The sequence below is a fragment of the Cucurbita pepo genome, chromosome 16 (genome assembly GCF_057944985.1).
Source record: "Cucurbita pepo subsp. pepo isolate OVF chromosome 16, ASM5794498v1, whole genome shotgun sequence".
Taxonomy (NCBI): Eukaryota; Viridiplantae; Streptophyta; class Magnoliopsida; order Cucurbitales; family Cucurbitaceae; genus Cucurbita; species Cucurbita pepo.
This window is the reverse complement of record NC_141813.1, coordinates 13,576,338-13,594,436: the sequence shown is the minus strand read 5'-3', so window position 1 is coordinate 13,594,436 and position 18,099 is coordinate 13,576,338. Positions and strand designations below refer to the sequence as shown.

The 18,099-nt window shown below is 37.4% G+C and overlaps 2 protein-coding genes across 2 annotated transcripts; one reads left to right on the top strand and one right to left on the bottom strand.

Moving 5' to 3' along the window:
- Window positions 1-1,608: 1,608 nt before the first annotated feature.
- LOC111777424 (BEL1-like homeodomain protein 1) lies at window positions 1,609-4,796 on the bottom strand. The gene is made up of 4 exons (XM_023657015.2): window positions 3,553-4,796; window positions 2,819-3,192; window positions 2,605-2,665; window positions 1,609-2,527 (listed from the first exon to the last, which is right to left on the bottom strand). The coding sequence occupies exons 1-4, from the start codon at window positions 4,408-4,410 to the stop codon at window positions 1,796-1,798; spliced, it is 2,025 nt and encodes a 674-aa protein (XP_023512783.2). The 5' UTR covers window positions 4,411-4,796; the 3' UTR covers window positions 1,609-1,795.
- A 7,844-nt stretch (window positions 4,797-12,640) lies between these two features.
- Window positions 12,641-18,039, top strand: LOC111777005 (serine/threonine-protein kinase Nek5). Its single transcript, XM_023656441.2, has 14 exons — window positions 12,641-13,221; window positions 13,323-13,389; window positions 13,483-13,548; window positions 13,629-13,675; window positions 13,774-13,819; window positions 13,933-14,013; window positions 14,102-14,144; window positions 14,242-14,291; window positions 14,586-14,667; window positions 14,743-14,792; window positions 15,002-15,075; window positions 15,503-15,554; window positions 15,648-16,298; window positions 16,372-18,039. Exons 1-14 carry the CDS (start codon window positions 13,124-13,126, stop codon window positions 17,848-17,850), a joined length of 2,886 nt encoding a protein of 961 aa, XP_023512209.2. The 5' UTR covers window positions 12,641-13,123; the 3' UTR covers window positions 17,851-18,039.
- The last annotated feature ends 60 nt before the right edge of the window (window positions 18,040-18,099 follow it).

The window sequence follows — 18,099 nt, the reverse complement described above, 5'->3', positions numbered from 1 at the left end:
TAAATTAAAGAGCTCTAATTTATTAATTTAAATAATATAATTTGCTTATGGTAAATGATTTTAGTTTGAATTTTATTTAAACTTACGTTTTATATACATCGAAAAATGGGCCGGCCCAATTTTGATAAATCACTCAAGTCCATCAAGCCCAATCCCAATGTCGGCCCAACTTTTGATCCACTAAGAAACTGTGGACCCAACTTGGCTACAGCCTAATATGCTTTTTTTTTTTTTAATTTTTAAATTTTTAAATTTTTTACGGTGGATCTAATTGATTATGAACGAAACATTCTTTATAAAGATGTGAAAATCTCTTTCTAGTAGATCTGTTTTAAACTCGTGAAACTAATAATGATATGTAACAAGCCAAACTAGATAATATCGATTAGCAATGGACTTGAGTGGTTAGTTCGATAAGTGGGTTTAAAGTTAGGAGTGATGTTATGAAGAAAGGAAAGGAGGTGAGCCTCCTCCATGTGAGGATGTATTTGAGAAAGAAGGCAAAGGAACAAAGGAAGCCCACAATATTCAATGCGAAGAAGCTGTCACCCTCACCAAATTCAACCCTCTCTCTTCTAATCTCTTTTCCTTTCTATTATTAAGTTGGTTTCAACGTATTATCATTCCATAATTACATTATTATCCCTTTAATCACCCCCTACTATTAGTACTCTATGTCGGCTTTCCCATGATCTAATATCTGTTAGGAATCACGAACTTTCACAATTGTATGATATTATGCATTCTGAGTGTAAGTGAGAACTCATATCAGTTGAAGAGAAGAATGAAACATTATTAGAGTGTGAAAACCTATACCTCGTAAATACGTTTTAAACTATGAGGTTGACGAACGACACTACGACAATATTTACTAGTGGTGAGCTTAAGCTGTTACAATAGTCTATCATGATTTTGCTTTTGATTTTCTTAAAAGATCTCGTAACAACTGAGATAATATTCATTTGCTTATAAATTCATAATATTCTCGTAGTTAGCTAACTCGGGATTCCTCCCAACAATTCTCAACAACTCCTACTCCATCTTCCTTTTATTAACAAACCCGACAAACTCCTTTTCATTATCATTCTCTTTATTTCCTTTTTTCATATTTTCTAAAATGTAAAAAAAAAAAAAAATAAATAAATAAAAATTAAAAATAAAAAAAAAATTAAAAATTAAAAATTTAAAAATTTAAAAAAATGTGAATGAAGGATGACCCACTCACCCCCACCCCGGTGGTATGCCGTTCATATCAAACCATCTATAAATATAAATGACTCATTGTCTTACCAAAATGTTTCTTCAATTATGTCAATACGTAGACGGCCTCTAAATATGACATCAAAATCATATACATGACGTATTATATATATATATATATATATATATATATATATATATATATATATATATATTATTTTTCGTACCTTGCATTGATTAGGGTTTACATGAGTAGTTAAGACCCATTAGATGAAATTAAAACACTTGTTAATGATGTGATAATATGATGATATGAGTTGGTTTCATCCTCTTGGTTTTTGTCGATCCCTTTCCTTAAAAGAAACGAAGCAGTAAAAACAATGAAGTAAATGGTTTTCCACACTAATATTTGTTCTTCAAATCTACTTAATTATTGGTGGAAATGTGTGTGAAAATTTATATATAATACAAATTAAGTTCGGGATGAAGTATATAAATAATACATACACATATAAATTATATGGTCCTATACTGACAAGTATGATTTTATATTTCCACTCTCATTCATTCATTCAATCCATCAGCTGCATTGTCGTCAAGCCACAAAATCAGGCAATAATTGGGCGGCGAACCTTTTCGTGGTTTGCATTTCGACATGGTCGTAGGCGGTCGAGGCAGAATGAGGCGGCGGGGGCGGGGGTGGAGCGGGGTTGATGTCGGAGAAATCGGGCCCTCCTCCATTGGTGATATCAAGCCTTCTCCCCAAGTGGTAATTGTGTTGGGTGTCCGAATGTGGAAGGCCAAGAGTAAGAGAGACGCCATTTCCATGGAATCTTGGTGTGAGGAGCTCGGAATTGAACCTTGTTCCAATTTCACCAACTGGGTATGCACCAAATCCTCCCCCTCCCCCATGATAATGATGATGATTCATGTTCATCTCTGCCGTGGTTTGAAGAAGGTGTTTGGTTGTGTCGATATCCCTTAAAAGCATGGTTTTTGTGGATGGGGTTTCCAGGTTGTTGTTTGCGACGGTCGTTGTTCTTTGTTTCTTGGGACTTGCATGGATATTGTTTTGATTGTTCATCAAATTTTCTGTCTTGGACTGTGCATGATCATCCTTAATATTGTTGTTATTAATCTGATCTCCTCCTCCTCCGCCGCCGCCGCCGCCTCCGCCGCCATGTTGCTTGTTGGGTTCGTTTTTGTTGGTTCTAAGCATGTCGTGGGAATCCCCGTTTTGTTCTTGTTCCTTGATTTCCTCCAAGTACATTTCCTCAACCATTGGCTTCCATAGACGAACTCTTGCATTTATGAACCAATTAGATACCTGCAGCCATTAATTATTATAAGATTCCTTTCAAAAAATGATGTTAAAACATTCTCCAACGTAATGGACATTCATACTTGGCTCCTTGTTAGTCCGGTTTGTTTTGCGAGGATAATCTTGTCTGAATCCTTTGGATACCTAAGTAATCATGAAAAAAACGGTTAATTTTTGGATGTTATGAATCACGAATCTCTACAATGTTACGAGGTTGATAACTTTGAATACAAGCTCTCATAACTTTGCTTTGGACTTCTAAAGAATGGTTAAATGTTGAGACGAAGAATGACTTACGGGTGAAGGAAATGCTCGAAGAGCCAAGCACGAAGAACAGAAACAGCCCGTTCGGGCAAGCCTCTTTGGGGTCTCCAAGTGTTGTGTTGAATCATACCCAATTGTTGTAAAGCTCTTTGTTGGCGTAGATGATGGTCCACGTATCTCAATCTTGACCCTTCAATTTTGGCACCCAACCAATCCTCTTCGCCCAAGCTTTTGCCTGTGGCTTTAATTTGTGCACATATTGCGTCTTTTAAGCACCGGAATTGCTTTGAAATGGTTTCGAGCGCGAGGGAGGCGTAGGACTTGGCTGACCCCAACCCTGCCGCCTGCTCGAAGCAATTCACCACTGCTTGCATTTGCTGGTGGTACTGTCTGTACTTTTGCTCCACCTAATTCAACCAATTTCAGATTAATCACACCCATAATTTCAATTCCTAACCCATTTTTTTGTAACTTTTAAAGGGTTTTATTATGGTACCCAAAAATCAGATAAACAGTGAAAGATTATTCAATGAGACAACCACACGTTCTAAAACTGTTTATTATTTTACTTTCTATGCAATTAATTTTAATTATAATCGAGTCTGAAACCTAGAGTTTCTTGAATTTGGTAAAATAATATCAAACCCCATCAAATTTGATTGAGTAGAAGGTGTGACATGAATATCTCGATATAATATGATATGATATGATATGGTATGATGCATGCATATAAATTTTGAATAGAAAGAAAATGGTTTGATGGGTACCTCATCAAGCATTCCAATAAGCTTAGCTTTCTTCATCTGAAGGTCCTGTCTTTGAGCAGTGCTAAGCTCGGCGGCGGGCTTGGAAGTGGTTTCACCACCGCCGGAGGGCTCTCCGCCAATCGCAGCCGTTGATTCTTTCTTCATCTTCATCTTGTCCTTTGTCCCATCCCCTTTGTCGGTTTTATAATTTCCTTTCCCAACATTAACCACTTCATCCAAAAGTTCTTGTGCCGCTTTCAAGTATTTGGATCCCAATATCACACTTTGAACCCCCGTAATTCCACTTGACACCACCGACACCGACGTCGGCGAATTTCCCGACACCCGAATATCATCCCCACTCGTCGGCGAGATTGCCGGAGCGCCGCCGCCTCCTTGAATCTCCTGTTCCGCTGATAGCGTCCGGTAAAGCGACTGTTGGGAAGAGAGGCTCAAGGACAAACCCTGTTGTGTCGTCGGACGGCGGAAGCACAAATCGGTAGAGTCGGTGGTGGGCGACACGGTGGAGATTCCGTGGTGGGTTTGTTGATCCATAGGAGCCCATAGATTGTAGTGGAGACGCTGAGATGGCATAGGATGAAGGGCTGAGATTTCGTGATGGGATTGAGAAGCGTAGGATGAACGTGGAGCGTCGGTGGTGGAGAGTGGAATTCCGACGAAGTGGTTGTTAGAAGGCGGCGCGTGTGGGAGAGTGGAAGGGTTAAGCGCGTGTCCAGAAGGGTTGAGAAAGAGCATATTGGGTGGCGTTTGAGAGTGGGTGTCAGAGTAAGGTACGTAGTTTGGGTTCATAAGGTAAAGAGTGTGAGTTCCGTCAGAATTGGCTTGGATTTCTGAACCACCGTGATAGTACGTCGCCATCGTAATCAAAAGCGGCGGCGGCGGCAGCGGTGTCGGCGGCGTTTACAGAGAATTTGTCAGTTCCGCCGTACACAAGTGAAAAAACAAAAAAAAAAAAAACCCTTTTGGTTCTTCTCAATTGGGTTGCATAGATGAGTCCTGTAAAACGAAAATTAAAACAAAAAAACAAGAATTATACCCCAAAACATCTTCCTTTTAACACCCATGAATTAGAATAAAGCGGAATTTGATTACAAGAAGAAGAAACAGATGTATTATTCTTCTAAAAGCCAGAACAAGAAAGAAAGAAGAAGAAGAATATGGAGCCTAATGTTATCTCATTATATATACACACACAAAGTAGAGAGAGAAAGATTGATTGAAGGGGAAATTCAGGGATAACCAACACAAACCCACCATTTACTCTCATTCTTCTCTCTAAATATCTTCCTTTAAAGCCCACCACTATCAAATATTGTCCATTTTAACTTGCTGCGTACTGGGTTCTCGTTAGATATTGTTTGTATTAGCCTTTTACGTACTGGGTCAGTCTCACTTCCACGTACATGGGCTATGGGCTATTTTGAGAAGAAGCCCCACACACCACCATAAAGCAGTGATTGTGGTATCTGATTAACAAAATTAATCATAATTATCCACAGTTTTTAAGTATATAATTTAACTTAGATTATGAATATGTTCTTAGCTCTGTTGTTGATGATATATAGAGAGAATTCTCCAGGTGACTTGACCTCCATTGATTTGATGTAAAAGTATAAAGAAATTGGATACTCAGAGAGAGAGAGAGAGAGAGAGAGAGAGAGAGAGAGAGACGAGGAAATGTCAATTTCCACTAAGGCCAAATCATGGAGATAAAAAGGAAAGAGGTCCTCTTGGCTTTATTTTTTTATTGTGTGGTTGGACAGATGCCAAGAGGTGGCCCTGTGATGAACCACTGGAAACAGGCGCCCACACCCTTTCCTTGCTCTAATTCTCGTGCCAACCACCATTGTACCTACACATTAATTACATTATCATTATTATTATTATTGTTAATCTTTGCATCTCAATATTAAAAACCAAAGCTTTTGTGTATATTATAAGCCTAAACAACATAGACATGCATATTAAAACCCCTATGCTCGCTACCTACCTACCTTTTCCCATTATATAAACGACACCAAACAAAAAACATACTGTTTTTTACCTCAAATAGGCCATGGGGTTCCCATAATTGTACTCTCCACATCAAATAATCTAACCCCTCCTCACCCAATTTCTGTGTTAATGTTATCCACTTTAATCCGTTACGTACTCCTTTACAAATAATGTTTCGTTTCTTATAGTATCTATCTTTCAATTACATGTCAGTCAACGTTAGAAGACTTTTGGATCCGACAGAGACTATTGGTCAACAGTAAGTAAAGCATAGGTTAACATGAAAGGCTGTTATGTGTCAGCCAACCCCTTCATTTTAACTCATCACCCTTTTGCTTATAATTTGAAAAGCTGCTGCCTTTTACTATCTTAATGTAAATTTTCGTCGGCCTTTTGGGATTTTAGTGTACCATATGTCCTTCTATTTTCTTCATTTTGATCCAAAAGAGTTACTCACTCACTGATGTGATATGTTCGTTCATCTGCATAAGTATGTTGGTGATTATAAGGCGTTTAAACGCTAAGTTTATGAATTAATTTCAATAATAATATCCATGATTGAGATACTTGACATGGCCAAAACAAGATTTTGGCTTTTGCTAGACCAAGAATCTTTAATGGATATGCCTTTTCTTAAAGGCCATTTTTTATGGTTGGAAACAAATCCAACTGAAACAAAGGTGTTTAAAAGGATAACCTAGATTAGGCCTATTTATTAATTGACCCCTTTCTTCAAATTCAGGGAAAAAAAAGTGGTTGTTTTTAATATTATTATTAAAACACGAAGACGTTGTTCACGATATATATTTCGTTCTCCTTTCTAACCGATGTGAGATCTCACAATCCACCGAAAGCTAGCATCCTTGTTGATACACTACCATGTTTTATCTTACTCTGATACCATTTGTAACAACTCAAGCTCACCACTATCTGTTTTGGCCCGTTACGTGTCACCGTTAGCTTCACAAAGATGTTTACTCATCTTTATAAGAAATGCTCCATTCTCTTCCGTAACTAATGTTGGATCAACAGAACAAAGCGGTGATCTTATAAAATGTTTACTTTCCCAATACACACAAAATGAAATTAAAGTTTTAGCCTTTTGATGTGTTAGTTGTTAGGTTGTGCGTGGAGTGGCTGAAGCTAAATGATTGTTATTATGAGCTTATCTCAACTTTCAACTAATTATTTATTATAATTTCATTGGTTAAAAATAAAGCTTATATTAATTATTAGTTGAGTTTATTATTAAAAAAAATGTAACATGACCCAATCCCATGTAAATTGGTTTAATAATACGAACATTATTATAAAAAAAAATGATATAAGAATGACAAGTATGCATTAACTTTAAGGATCATGTATTATTAATATAATACTATTGGATTAGATTAAAATAATAATTAAAAAGGACTTAATTATCTTGTCGGTGAGCTGATTTAATTAATAATATTTTAATCTCCTAGTTGGTCACTCACGGCAGTGATTATGGTCGGAAGATCTGACGGCTGTTCCGAAACTACAAACACAGCATGTTGATAATATTACCGTATAGGGTTTGGTTTTGCGAATGACTGACCAATTGCTTCAAAGATGCTACGATTATCTCTTCTTCAAGTTTATATTTACATATCATATTGTCAAATGTCACAACCATGGCTTTCTCCAAAAAGTAGGCCATTTTTTCAATCAACAAATTATTCCTTTATCTATTTAAACTTATTTGATACTTCAAATTATTTTCATTTTAGTAATGATAAAGTATTTTATTGATTTAATTATAAATTTTGAAGTTTGTGAGATCCTACGTCGGTTGTGGAGTAGAACGAAGTATTTCTTATAAGGGCATGAAAACCTCTTTCTAACCGACGCATTTTAAAACATCGAGGAAAACCCAGAAAAGAAAGCCCAAGGAAAATAATATTTGCTAGCGGTGGGTTTGGGCTATTGCAAATGGTATTAGAGCCAGACACCGAACAGTATGCCAACAAAAATGTTGGCCCCCAAGGGAGGTAGATTGTGAGATCCCACATCTGTTGGAGTGGGGAACGGAATATTTCTTATAAAGGCGTGGAAATCTCTTCCTAGCATACGTGTTTGAAAATTGTGAGGCTGTTAGCGATACGTAACGGGCCAAAACATACAATATTTGCTAGTGGCGGTCTCGAACTTATACAAAAAATATCAGTAGGTTAACATAGGAAGACAATTCGGAGGAAAAAGAGTAATAATGAAAATGCAAAAAGGAAAATGTAGATGAAGAAGTAGGGTATATATAAATACAAGGACCACATTTTGGTTACCTCTTTTTATCCATTTAAGTAGTAGATAGGTTGTTTTTTTCTGGTAGACAGTGGAGGAGACAATGATGCATAAAATGGTCCACAATGGACTTAGATCACTCACTCCTTCAATTGAGTTAGCTAACCCAATACCCATTACACTTTTCTTACACCATATCTTATAGTTTTCCCCCAAAGGGTTATAATATCAAACAATGAACGCCGGCTACATCAAAAGTTGTCATAGGCTATGTTTTGTTGAGCCATCGAGCATCGTAGGCTTTCACAAAATGTCGTTGTTAATAAATGTAGCGTATATGATAAAGTTCTGGTAATTAGGTCAACTCATAAAACCATATTAAACCATATGGTATATGACATTAGAGTAAGTAGAATAAGTAGGTGGATGGTGGTGATGGAGTTGAGGGGGAAGGCTAAATACTTTCATCCTTTAAAGTTGGCATCAAAATCAAAAAAGTGGTGCCCAATTTCTACTTAAATACTCTTACTTTGTTCTTTCCCCCATTCTATTAAACCCACCCTCCACTTCCACTTTTTCCCTTTCCCTTTCCCTTTCCCTTTCCCTTTCCATAGTGCTTATTATATGCCCTCCCCTCTAAACTCCACTCCCCTCCCTTTCCTAGCCCTCCCTCGCCCCGCCAGAGTCTAGTTAATCGAGATTTCACTTCGAACAAAAAATATACTTGATGATTCTATTGGCATGACTAAGTTAACATCCCCTTAATCGAGATCGACTTCTTCTTTAGAACTCTCGTACAAAGTACACATTTGTTTGTCAATTGAGAATTGTATTGACGTGGCTAAGTTAATGTATTTTTGTTTGTATGAGAACTTAGGTTGTTATGTCCACTTCTAACCACCTCAACTATGGATATTAAATCTTGATACACATATTAAAAGAAATTAATAATTTTTTGAAACTTACTTTGCACCCTCACATTTAATATTTAATTCGTGTGAAATTATAGAAATACCTTGTACTTCAAGGCTCCAATATTTGTTGACTATGAGTAAATAAACCATTCAATTATTGATCACATAAATTAAAGCGCAACTCATATTTATGCATCATTAATTCCCACTTACCATTTTATGTTTTCAATTATTGGAATTGAATTTCCCATCTTCTATTTTTTAAATGTTTTTAAAATTTTTAGTTATATCAATTTAAAAATAATAGATATTGAGTCGGGTTAAAGAAGTAATTTTACTTTCTTTTTTTTTTTCTTTTTTTTTTTTTAATGAAAGTTGAGGATAAGAATGATAGATATTTGTTGGGTGCATCTCCATTTCCTTCACTTTTGATTAAAGGAGGGAAGACCAAATAAAAACATTTTGAAATTTGAAAGAAAACGACAACTTTTCAAAAGCGTGAATTTCGTACATTTATTTCTTATTTATTTATCACTAAACGTCAATGGAGAAATTGATGCATCATTTGAAAAGTTTTAATATAAAAGATTATAGTTAATATTTGGATAATATTAAGAAAATTAAATTGCATAATTATCCTCAAAAATATAAATTATTGACTCTAATTATTATGATTCACCTAATCTTAGGGTTTCCAAACGTGACAGTAGATATTAATTTTTAAATTTAAAGTAGATTTATTATCCACGAGTAGTTAATAATCGGCCACGTCATTCGCGAATTCTGCTAATTTTGTAATATATAATTAATTTAAAGAAAAAAAAAAACATGAAGCGACCTAATTGGGCTGCTGCAAAAGTAGGCCCAAGACACGCTCACGTGACGCTCTTTCACGCAAGGGGATCCGTACGACTTTTGTGAATTCGCGTTGGAGTTTTGCTGGAGAATCGCGGGACCCACAATGTACGAAAGCACTATACACGTGTCAGTGGGATCTCGATTTATATAGATATATATATATATATATTTTTTTTTTTTAACCCTCCTTGCGTGGGTCCCACCCAAGGGTTGTCCGTCGGCTCCTACGCGCGTCGAGGGTCGCGCATGGTGTGGTTCCCACTCCAAGATTCGGCGTGTTTGAGGAGGTTATCTCAGGAGGTGCGGGGCCCGATCCCCCACACCCCAATCGAACGGGTCTCCGGGCACGAACCCGCGGGGCCCACCGGAGTCTGGATGGAGTCAAAATTCAAAAACAAAAAAAAAAAAGGAAAATGCCAATGTGGAGTGGGAAATTTAATAATTGCTTTTGGGCCGGGGGGTGGTTTGTAAAATACGATAAAACTTGTGTGGTTGTAGATAAATTTCAAGACTTTTCCGAAAGTGTAGTGGCCCACCAACATCACGTCAAGAGACTATTAGTCCACGTGGCAAGATCAGGTTCCTAATCCTTACACTCAAAACCCTTAATTTTAATTAGTCGTGTCGCTATCTGAAAACGATAGTTTAACCCCTTAATTACAGCCTTTTAGACTTCCTCATAAGCATACAAATTCACTTTAATAAAGTTTTTTGCTTTCCTTCCCACACTAAAATTACCCTAAACCCAAAAAGTACCCCCCCCCCCCCCCCCCGTTAAATTTTGTCCCACCATATGTGTCTAAGAAACTTAAGATATTTGAAAAAGTCTTTGAAAATGAAATCGATTTAAATCATGTTCCAAAAAATAACTGTAGCCGTCCCCCATCAAAATGGAATTAAATTAAATATGTTTCATTTCGTGCATATATATCATAAATTTTGTGAATTCATGTTCAAAGCCCCACACACACATATAGCAAGTTGGGTACAATACAAAAAAAGGAGAGAAATTTGGGATTAAAATCGAGAAGACCAACAATAGTTGAAAAGAAAAATTAAAACATTAGGGATTTAAATTCATTTTATGTGATTTGGGTAACTTATATTATCCAAAGATGATAATGATTCTTAAAAGTATGAATAGATGGAACTCATTACCGAAGAATAAGTCTAAATAGGTTGACGTAGGTAAATGATTTGAAACAAAGAAAGCATATGCATGAACCTCCTGTATTGTATTGATTAATTAGGGGATCGGATTTGGAAATTGAATTATGATAGCGAAAAGAATGGACACTGCCAGAAAAAAAAAAAAAAAAACTTAATTTAATTATTTAAACAACTTTAGGTCTCTTGTAACATGTTTTTTTTAATAATTGAGGAAGAGCTTAATGTGCTCCTAAAAGTGTCGACAAAGCATTTGGCATAACACTCCGACCATTTTATGTACAATGTTAATTTTTAATTTAATTTTAATTATTGTCTTCCGCCTCAAACATATGTTTGATGTTTTCTTTCCGCAATCAGGGTGAGTGAAGCCCACGAGTATAGGCCCAATAAAGCCCAAATGGTTGCTTACTTAGGTAGGAGAGGCCCAATTAGTTCTACCGGGTAATTGGGCTCTAAATGTTGGACTTGGTTGGAAATGAAGTGGAATGGGCCCACTTTCAAAGCCCTTTATTTACCCTACCATATTGGCGCTTATAATTTGTCGTATTCAACTATTATTGCACCTCTTTTGTATTGTACTCCACTGCTCATTATCCAACTAAACTATACAAATAAAGCTATAAATTTAATTAACAATTTCACTTTATTTGTCTGATACGATTCGTAACCGCTTAAACTCAATCAACCTACGTAATGCTAATGATAGTCGTCGAGACCCGGAGGTAATAATATATTAATAATTAAAGGAAGCAAATTTAGACCAGCTGTGCAATGAGTTATACAATTTCGGGGAGGGGGAGCAGAAAACTTAGATAGGGGGATTAATAATAATAATAATAATAATAATGATAAGCCATGTGCACATCCAGGTGGCAGGGCACCAATTGTGGGCCTCCACGTGTTAGAGTATCGGGCCAAATCTGCACAGCAAGTCTGCAACTTCAGTTCCGCCCCCATTCTAACATGCTGACCATGACATGGACAGTGATGAGTACTTGAAAGGCGGGCGGGGGGGCGGGGGGCGGGTGGTGCGCCATTCAAATTAAAAGGGTGGAGCCTAGACGGGGAGAAGAGCATGTGAGGATGTTAGAGAGGCAGGGCCATGGCGCCAGCATGGGCATGTACTAGACAGCGCACAATTATCGGCAAAGCGCATGTGGATTTTTGTTGTATCATTGCGGCTTCTACACATTGTAATAAGATATACGGATATTTTAACTTTTTTTTTTTTTTTTTTTAAATAATAAAAAAAATAAACTAATTTATTTTAAAATATAATGATTTAGATTCGATTATTGAGGTCCCAATTGGTAGTCTAATAATTTATTATAACCATAAATATGGAACAGTCCACCCCGCAAGTTGGCAATGCATTGGTAGCCACGTGCTTCCCCAACGCCCCAACCTGCCCTCCCTTATTTTAATATTATTACTTCACTAATATTAAAAATAATTTATTACTGCCATTATAATATCATCTCCTCCTATTAATTATTATTCCACCCTACTAACCCCTAAACCACAATTTCTTTCATTAATCAATCCGAACTCCTTGTTCTTAATTACCATCTGAACAATTTATGTTCCAAGATTATTAATTTAATTATGTGAAATTACATTAAGTTCTTAAACATTGTCACTCATTAATATTTGGTATAACTGACGATGATAGAAAATTAATAAAGTAGTGTCGGCGAAGGAAGATGCATTATCCAGTTAACCGTCCCGACACCGGAATTTCTTACTAGGCATCGTTTTTTTTTTTTTTTTTTTTTTTTTTTTTTGGGAGTTGTTTAGTTAATTTACTGAGAGAAGGGAGCGTTCATGTCATGTGGGGACTGAGCTACACCATAAAATATATATATTTTTTAAAAAGAAATTGAAGGAAAATAGGCGTGGCTTGCTTGAAATATCAAGCGGAAGCGAAAGTACAAGAAGGGATTCTGTATTTTTCTTGAATTTTTTTCTTTTTTTGGGGCTATGAAAAATTTACGACTTTTGGCGGTGATGGGAGGTGGATCGGGGGAAAAGAGGACTGATTATACAGAAATTGCATTTGGCGGGGAAAGGAAGATCCCAGAATGTTTAATCGCCGAATGATTTTTTCTCTTTTTTGGAGATTGCCTTTTCATTTGCCATAACTTTCACCGTTGTCTTCATTCACTAAATGGTTTAGCCTCCAGTGGAGCCATTGGAGATCTGAACTTTCCACTTCCATCCTTTTGAAGCAGTTTCGGATTTCGTTGATGGAGTGGGAGTAGGCGAATGAACGTTTTCCACTCTGTTGACGGATTTTGGGTTTCGATTGATTTCGTGTTGGGATTTAGTTGGAAGTGGTAATTAATTAGCCGAAATCGAGGAGATCGAAGAGGATGGAATCTCGTATGGATCAGTACGAGATCATGGAGCAGATCGGCCGCGGGGCTTTTGGAGCCGCCATTCTCGTCAATCACAAATCCGAAAAGAAGAAGTGCGCTTCTCTTCTTCTTCTTCTTCTTCTTCTTCTTCACTTTTTTCTTCCATTGATGTTTTGATTTCGCACCGACTGATTCGTTCCTTTCGGATCTTCAGATACGTATTGAAGAAAATCAGGCTTGCTCGGCAGACCGAGCGATGTCGAAGATCTGCTCATCAAGAGGTCTGATTAACATTTTTCTAATCTCATTTCGTTTCCCCAATTTGAACAAGTTAAAGAGTTGCTGTTCATCTTTCCATTCCCTGTGTATGGCAGATGGCGCTGATAGCCCGAGTTCAACACCCTTATATAGTTGAATTCAAAGAAGCTTGGGTTGAGAAGGTCAGTATTCGTTTCTTCAATCCTTCTTCACTCCACCGTGCTAAGCTTTCTTGTTGATAGTTTTTGATCTTGAAATGCAGGGCTGCTATGTTTGTATTGTCACTGGATACTGTGAAGGTGGAGATATGTGAGTCAATTTTTCTCTAAAGATTTGCCCGATCAATGATTAAGAAGTAGAAACTGTAGTTTAAATCATTTCATTTGATAATTTATCTTCTATAACAGGGCAGAGCTGATGAAAAAGTCAAATGGAATGCACTTTCCTGAAGAGGTGCTTTCATTTCGTCTGTTCTTATTCTCTCTTCTTTTTTGTTCTTTCTTTTTCACATTTTGATTTCTTGATAATATGATGAAAAAGTAAATATGTGTTTTACTGTTGAACAGAAACTCTGCAAGTGGTTTACACAGCTTCTATTGGCGGTTGAGTACCTGCATTCGAACTTTGTTCTACATCGCGACCTTAAAGTATGTGTTTGACTGTTCGAAAATGTTGTAATCGTATTATACATGTACGAATTCTAACCTTTAAGATTCATTTAAACCTTCTTGGCAGTGTTCCAACATCTTTCTCACTAAGGATAAGGATGTCCGTCTTGGTGGGTAGTACAACTTTCTTCAGTCCTAATTGGTATTTAGGATGAAATTTTGAACTGTTCTTGTGACTTTGTTTACTATTGCATGACCTTAATGTAGGGGACTTTGGACTTGCCAAGACATTGAAAGCAGACGACTTGGCTTCTTCGGTACGTCCCATATACTTGAGTTGCTTTGTATTTTGATTCATAGTTTCTGAAATGGGAGGATTTTGTTGTATTATTTCTTAAGTTAGCAATTGGCTGATGCTGCATTTCTGTTTGGAGATCTGTTTATAAATTTTATGCTTATATATTTGTTGAAGATCAAGGTTTCGATTTGTTAGATACGAGTTGAAATAATAGGGAGATGGCTAAGCTATTTTTTTTTAATGCTTAAAGAAAGTATAATTCAGCTTTTAATTCCTTCACGGAACGGATAATGGCTAAGCTATTTGTGGTTAGGTGGTTGGAACTCCAAATTACATGTGTCCTGAACTTCTAGCTGATATTCCTTATGGCTTCAAATCTGACATTTGGTCTCTTGGTAAGCATTCTGTAACGACAATCAAATACTTTTGGCTTCAATTTTCGGTCTCTAAGTTGGTTCTTTTTTCACCAGGTTGTTGTATGTATGAGATGGCTGCGCATCGCCCCGCCTTTAAAGCTTTTGTAAGAATATGTGCATTTCCACAAATGCTAGTTTTGAAAATTTGGATTGCCTGCCTTTTCTGCATCATCCAAATGTTGCTTTCTTTTAATATTATCTAGACTTGTTTTCTTTCTTTTCGTTTAAGTCTCATTTTGTGCTCTTGATGCTTAAACGACATCAATCTTTTTCTTAATAAGTAATTAATTCGACATTGGATACTCGTTTTCAGGATATGGCAGGACTCATTAGCAAAATCAATCGTTCATCCATGGGTCCCTTGCCCTCCTGCTATTCACCGTCCTTGTAAGTCTAAAATTACAGTTTAATCAATTATCGATCGAAAGTTTGACCATCGAAGATCATTTTTTCGAGTTCACCAAACTGAAAATCTGATTTTGAAAACAATGCAAATCGAAATATCTTACTGATATGATGAGGAAGTAAGCCGGGTACTTTTTGTTTTCTTTCTTCAGTTTTTGAGGAACCTGTTCCATTAATCATTTCCCTTCTTGGTTTCTCATTTTCAGAATTATGAACAAATTATATTAACAAGTGAATATGGTGTGCTGTTTTAGGTTTCGAAAGGTTCATTTGTTATTTAGCATTCATATTTTTTTATTGAAAGATAATATTCTTGAAAAGCTAACTTCGTAAAATAAGATGACTTATTCTTGATTTCTTGATTTCTTGAGCAGTCTAAGCTGAAACCTTTACTCTATTCTACATGCAGGAAAACACTCATTAAGGGCATGCTACGAAAAAATCCAGAGCATAGACCAAATGTTAGCCTTTCTCTATATTAACAGTTTACCAACTTTAAGAATTTTCTACAAGCAGGATTTGATGTTATCTATTTTCATTCCTCAATTGTTCAGGCCTCTGAGCTTTTAAAGCACCCGTATTTGCAACCATATGTCGAACAATATCGTCCTTCCATTAGTCCTTCTGTAGATTTTCCTTCAGATAAGCCTAGGGCGGCACGTGATTCTCGGAGAAGTATGGCAGAGAGTCAAAATAGTAACAGTTCAAACAGTGATAGAGATAGTTTGTTTTCGAGTGATAAAAATACTCCGGCCACAGCATCAAACTGTGATGATAAAGTCACTGTTAGTGATATGGCGTCTGTTGATGATCATGATGGATCTGAGACCCTCCTTCCTGGTGAAGATGAGCAAACTCATAATATGTGCTCTCTCAAAGTGAATGATCCGATGCATTCCAAAACCAACCAAGAAGACCATCAATCTAATACTGAATCAAGACGGCCAAAGACTATTCGAAATATAATGTTAGCTTTAAAGGAAGGAAAAGCGAGGGAAAATTTCTCACCAGTTCGAGGTAACCGTGTAAAGTCTGGAGTTGCATCAAACCAAAAAGCACATGCTGAAGTGCCGCCTAAATTCATCAAACCTCCAGTGGCAGAGCCTGGTTTCAAATCTAATCCAGATACACACATAACTGTGCCTACAAAGGCAAATATTGAATCCTCAAGAAGAGTCCAGGTTGTAGCTACTCCAAAGCATCAGGTAGAACAACAATCAAGCTTCATTTATCCGAGTTTATTTTCTATGGTTTATGAGTTATTCATATTTGTTATAGGTACCTGTGGTTGTTCCCACACCAAAGACTAAACCACGACACGATAATTCTCCTCCGCTCTGTCGCCCGTTGAAACCAGTAGAAGATGGACTTTCTTCAAAGTCGAGGCAAAGAACCCCTCCTACTTTGCTTAGACGGCCTTCATTTCCGGCAAGGATGAGGCAAGTTGGGCAAGCTGTTCCAGATGCAGTAAGTTCCATGGAAAGGATCCATCAAAAGGAAACATCTCCAGAGGGGAGGACTTCTATTGAAGTGCACAGTAGCCACCAGGATCATGTTATGTCTATGGAGTTAACAAAAGAGACGCAACACGCTTCTTCAGAACATTGTTCTAAAGGAATGCAAACAGATAGTAGTAATTCCGTTTCATCTTCGGTGTCGATTCAAGGATTTGAAATTTGTGATGATGCAGCGACACCATTTGCTGGAGTAGTAGACCCAGTTTTTGACCATCAAAGTATTGAACATGATGAAATTGAAGAAACACATCCACCTAGCTGCTCACCTTCTTTGCAGTACGAGATGTCCGAACACAACCTATTAACGGACAAAGGAAACCTTGGAGTTCATGACAAACCAACAGAATGCTCCCTTGAAGCTGGAGTTGAGAAAGAGAGTCCGAGTGTGGAACTTGATCTTCCACTGAAATCTGAAGGAAGATTCGTCTTTAAAGACGATATCCCCATAAACATTCCAAGCAATAGGCCTAATATGGTAACAGAGCCGAAAACGATCTCTTCACATGGGGACGACAAATTCACAGTAAGGGAACTTCTATCATCCGTTGCAGAACCTACTGCAACACCTTTGGTAGCTACTCCAAGTTCATCAACCCACAAGTGTTTGCTGCCAGATAAAGTAACCACATTGCACAATCCCTCAGCCGAAAAGCTGGCCAGTAACCATCTTCCTGCAGCTTTTGACGATGTCATACACGTTATACGGCATAGTAGTTTTCGAGTTGGAAGCGAGCAGTCAGTAACAGAAAACTTGGAGGTGGGGGTTCAGAATGTTGATGTGGGCAAGTTGGTTACGGTGGTAAAGGATGAACTAGAGTTGAAGAATGGAACCACTACACCTTTAACTCTCAAATCCAGCAGTTGCTCCGATGCCATGTGTTTGAAGTCGAATACTTGCGATCACTCGGGCATCAAAGAATCGAGCGGAGGAAACCCTCCGACAGTGCCAACAACATACTCCGATTCATCTGAGCAAACAAAGCCGGTCGCTCCTGTGGTTGAAGAGGAAGTGCCTGCAAAAGAAATCCTGGATGTCAAATCCTTTAGGCAGAGGGCTGAGGCGCTTGAAGGGCTGCTAGAATTATCAGCAGAGTTGCTGCAATACAACAGATTGGAGGAACTAGCAGTTGTCCTGAAACCATTTGGGAAAGACAAGGTGTCGCCAAGAGAGACAGCGATCTGGCTGGCGAAGAGTCTGAAAGGAATGATGATCGAAGAGAATGGCAGGAGTTCATCGTGAATGTGCAGTATGGCTTTTGTGATTTGAAACTTAATTATTTGGGTGTAAAGCTGCTGCACATGGGAGTGCTGCCTGTATTGTAGACCGGTATCAATTTTTTAGTTTCTTGCCTTATTCTGTAGCTTCTTTATTGCATCTCATGGTGTACATAGTGACAATACATATTAATAAACGTTAAATTCTTTTCAAGTCATGGCAGCCAAAAAAATGTTTCTGAAAGTAAGGGCATAATTGAAGGAAAAAAACTTT